General features: G+C 64.6%; 1 protein-coding gene across 1 annotated transcript in view; it reads right to left on the bottom strand.

Moving 5' to 3' along the window:
- Window positions 1-633: 633 nt before the first annotated feature.
- CYTH1 (cytohesin 1) overlaps window positions 634-2333 on the bottom strand; it is a 7164-nt gene continuing 5464 nt past the window's right edge. Inside the window, exons 8-10 of the mRNA XM_009324540.1 lie at window positions 2090-2202; window positions 1547-1701; window positions 634-1311 (exon numbers count right to left, since the gene is read on the bottom strand). Coding sequence (XP_009322815.1) covers window positions 1233-1311; window positions 1547-1701; window positions 2090-2202 — 347 coding nt within the window. The 3' untranslated portion in view covers window positions 634-1232. The remainder of the gene's footprint in view (window positions 1312-1546; window positions 1702-2089; window positions 2203-2333) is intronic.

Genomic DNA, 2333 nt, shown 5'->3' with positions numbered 1-2333 from the left:
CGGGAAAAAAAAAAAAAAAAAAAAAAGGTTAGAATAAAAAATCTGCCACCCCCCACCCTCCGGAGAGGCCTCTGCACAGAACGACCCGACATACAAAATAATCTAAAAGGAGAAAACTATACAGGAGTATTTACACCTCTGATAAATAGACTAATACTGATCCAGGCGCCTCTCTCCAGACCATGCGCAGTGGCCGGGGGAACAGGACGAGACATGGGTGTTTGCAAGGCAGAGGCAGGGGGGCTGCAGCCCCCAGCCCAGCTGGACACCCTCGCCAGCAGCCATCCGGGGCGCAGGCTCCAGGCACGTCCCATCACCTGCTCAGGAGCGAGGGCTCACGCTCGAGGAGATGACAGCCACGCCTGACACGGCCTCCCCTGCCCCTCGCTGAGGGGATCGTGCTGCAAGGATGTGCCAGGGGCAATGCCACCTGGTGCTGCCGGACCAGGGCCCGCATCTGAGCTCCGGCACCCCACAGCTGGACGAGGACATGTCTGTGCCCCATGTGGCACCACTGCACACTGTGATGGTGACAACTCCCTGCCCCTCAGCCCTCCCTGCGCCTGCGGGGACCATCCCTGGTGCAGGGGACAGCTGGGAGGGTCCAGGCAGCAGCATGGGGAAGCCCAGGACAGACCCAGGCCCGCTACAAAGGGGGCCAGGAGCCGTGCCTCTGCGGGGCCACCCCCCAGCCGCCCTGGGGCTGCCGCCCTTCACCCCAGTGCCTGCAGCACCCCGAAACTGCCAGCTGCTGTCAGCTGGTGACCTGACAGGACACCCCAAGTGCTTCAGGACACGAGTGCTGGGGGGAACCCAGCAGCATAAGTGGCTGCATGCTTGCTGGGGGGATCGGGAGCAGGAAGGGCGTCCATGGTGCCCCACTGCCCAGCCCTGGCTGGCTGAGGCAGAAGGGGAGGACAGTACTCACACACGGCACTCCCCCTCCTGCAGCCGAGCCTGGGACAGGATGGGGCTCCCTGCGTGCAGGGGTGTTGCTGTCCCAGCTCCAGCCTGTGAGGATGCTGTCCTGGAGATGAGGCAGTGATGTGGGGGGGCAGAGCCACCGAGACGCCTGTGCCCCCTTCCTCGCCCCATGGTAAAGAAACTGCGAAGCTGAAGCTGGGTCCTGGGCCCCGAGGATCAGGCTGCAGCGCAGCCCCAGCCCCGCAGCCCTCTGGGGAGGAGAGACGCTCGGGCTGCCAGGGCCAGCCTCGCAGGGCCAGTGGAGGCTGCTAGTGTCTTTTGGTGGAGGACACCTTCTTCTTCCTGGCAGCCAGCATCTCGTAGAAAGGGTCCCGGCTGATTGCTGCCCTGGCAGGGGGAACGAGGGCTCGGGTTAGCTGTACAGCCAGGCGAAAACTGCTGTAGGGCTGGGTCTGACCTGCCTGGCAGGGCCTCAGGCAGGTCCCTTTGTGCCCCTGGGAAAGCCCATTCCCCCCCATCCTTGCAGGGTGCCCCGGGAAGCATCGCCCCCCTCAAGCGCAGCAGACAGGTCACCACCATGCCCCTGCTCAGCGCCCTGCCACTTGCTCCTCGGAGCACTCACTTGATGCACTTGATCCACTCCTCCTTCTCCTCAGGCGTGGGGGCGGAGATGCGGTACACCGTGTGGTTCCCCTCCACCACCCGCCCATCCGCCTCCGTCTTGCAGGCCTTGATCACCTGGTCCTTGTTGTCAGGGATGTAGAGCTCAAAGCAGTTCTGGGAGGGAGGAGACCGTTCAGAGGCAGCCCCTGCTTCCAAAGGGGACCCCAAGCTGGGAGGGATGAGGCGGAGCGCCGAGGCTGCAGGCACTCCCCTGGCACAGCCACCCCCAATGCAGCAGAGAGGGATGGACATGCTGTGACTGTCATCCCATGGCTCCCAGGAGTGCCCTGCCACCAGCCCTGGCCACTGCGGTGACCGGCCCCGGGTCTGCACCTGGCCGCTGTGATGGGTGGAGGCAGCGACCGCTGCGGGGCCCTCCCGCCACTCCCGGTGGCATCCCTCAGGGGCCGCAGCACCTCCCAGCTTTCTGTGCCCTGCTCCTGCCCCAACCAAAGCACTAGGGCTGCCCCTCCAGCCCCGGGGACCCTGCTGCCGCACTCACGGGCTTCTTCGAGTCCTCCACCTCGCGGATGCTCAGGTTCTCCAGGGGGATGATGCCACGGGGCTCTTTATCCTGGTGGGGCCAAGCAAAGGCTTTAGCTCCATGCTGAACACCTCCAAACCCCACCCGCGTGCCCCAGGCAGGGCTGGATGCTGCCAACACCCCTATCCCCAACACCCCTCTGCACAGACATCTAGCGCTGCCTGGCCTGAGGGCCACGTCCTGCACCCCTACAGTCACTAAG

This window comes from Pygoscelis adeliae, unplaced genomic scaffold (genome assembly GCF_000699105.1).
Source record: "Pygoscelis adeliae isolate BGI_AS28 unplaced genomic scaffold, ASM69910v1 Scaffold445, whole genome shotgun sequence".
NCBI lineage: Eukaryota > Metazoa > Chordata > Aves > Sphenisciformes > Spheniscidae > Pygoscelis > Pygoscelis adeliae.
The sequence above is the reverse complement of the archived record's forward strand: the minus strand, read 5'-3'. Positions and strand labels throughout refer to the sequence as shown.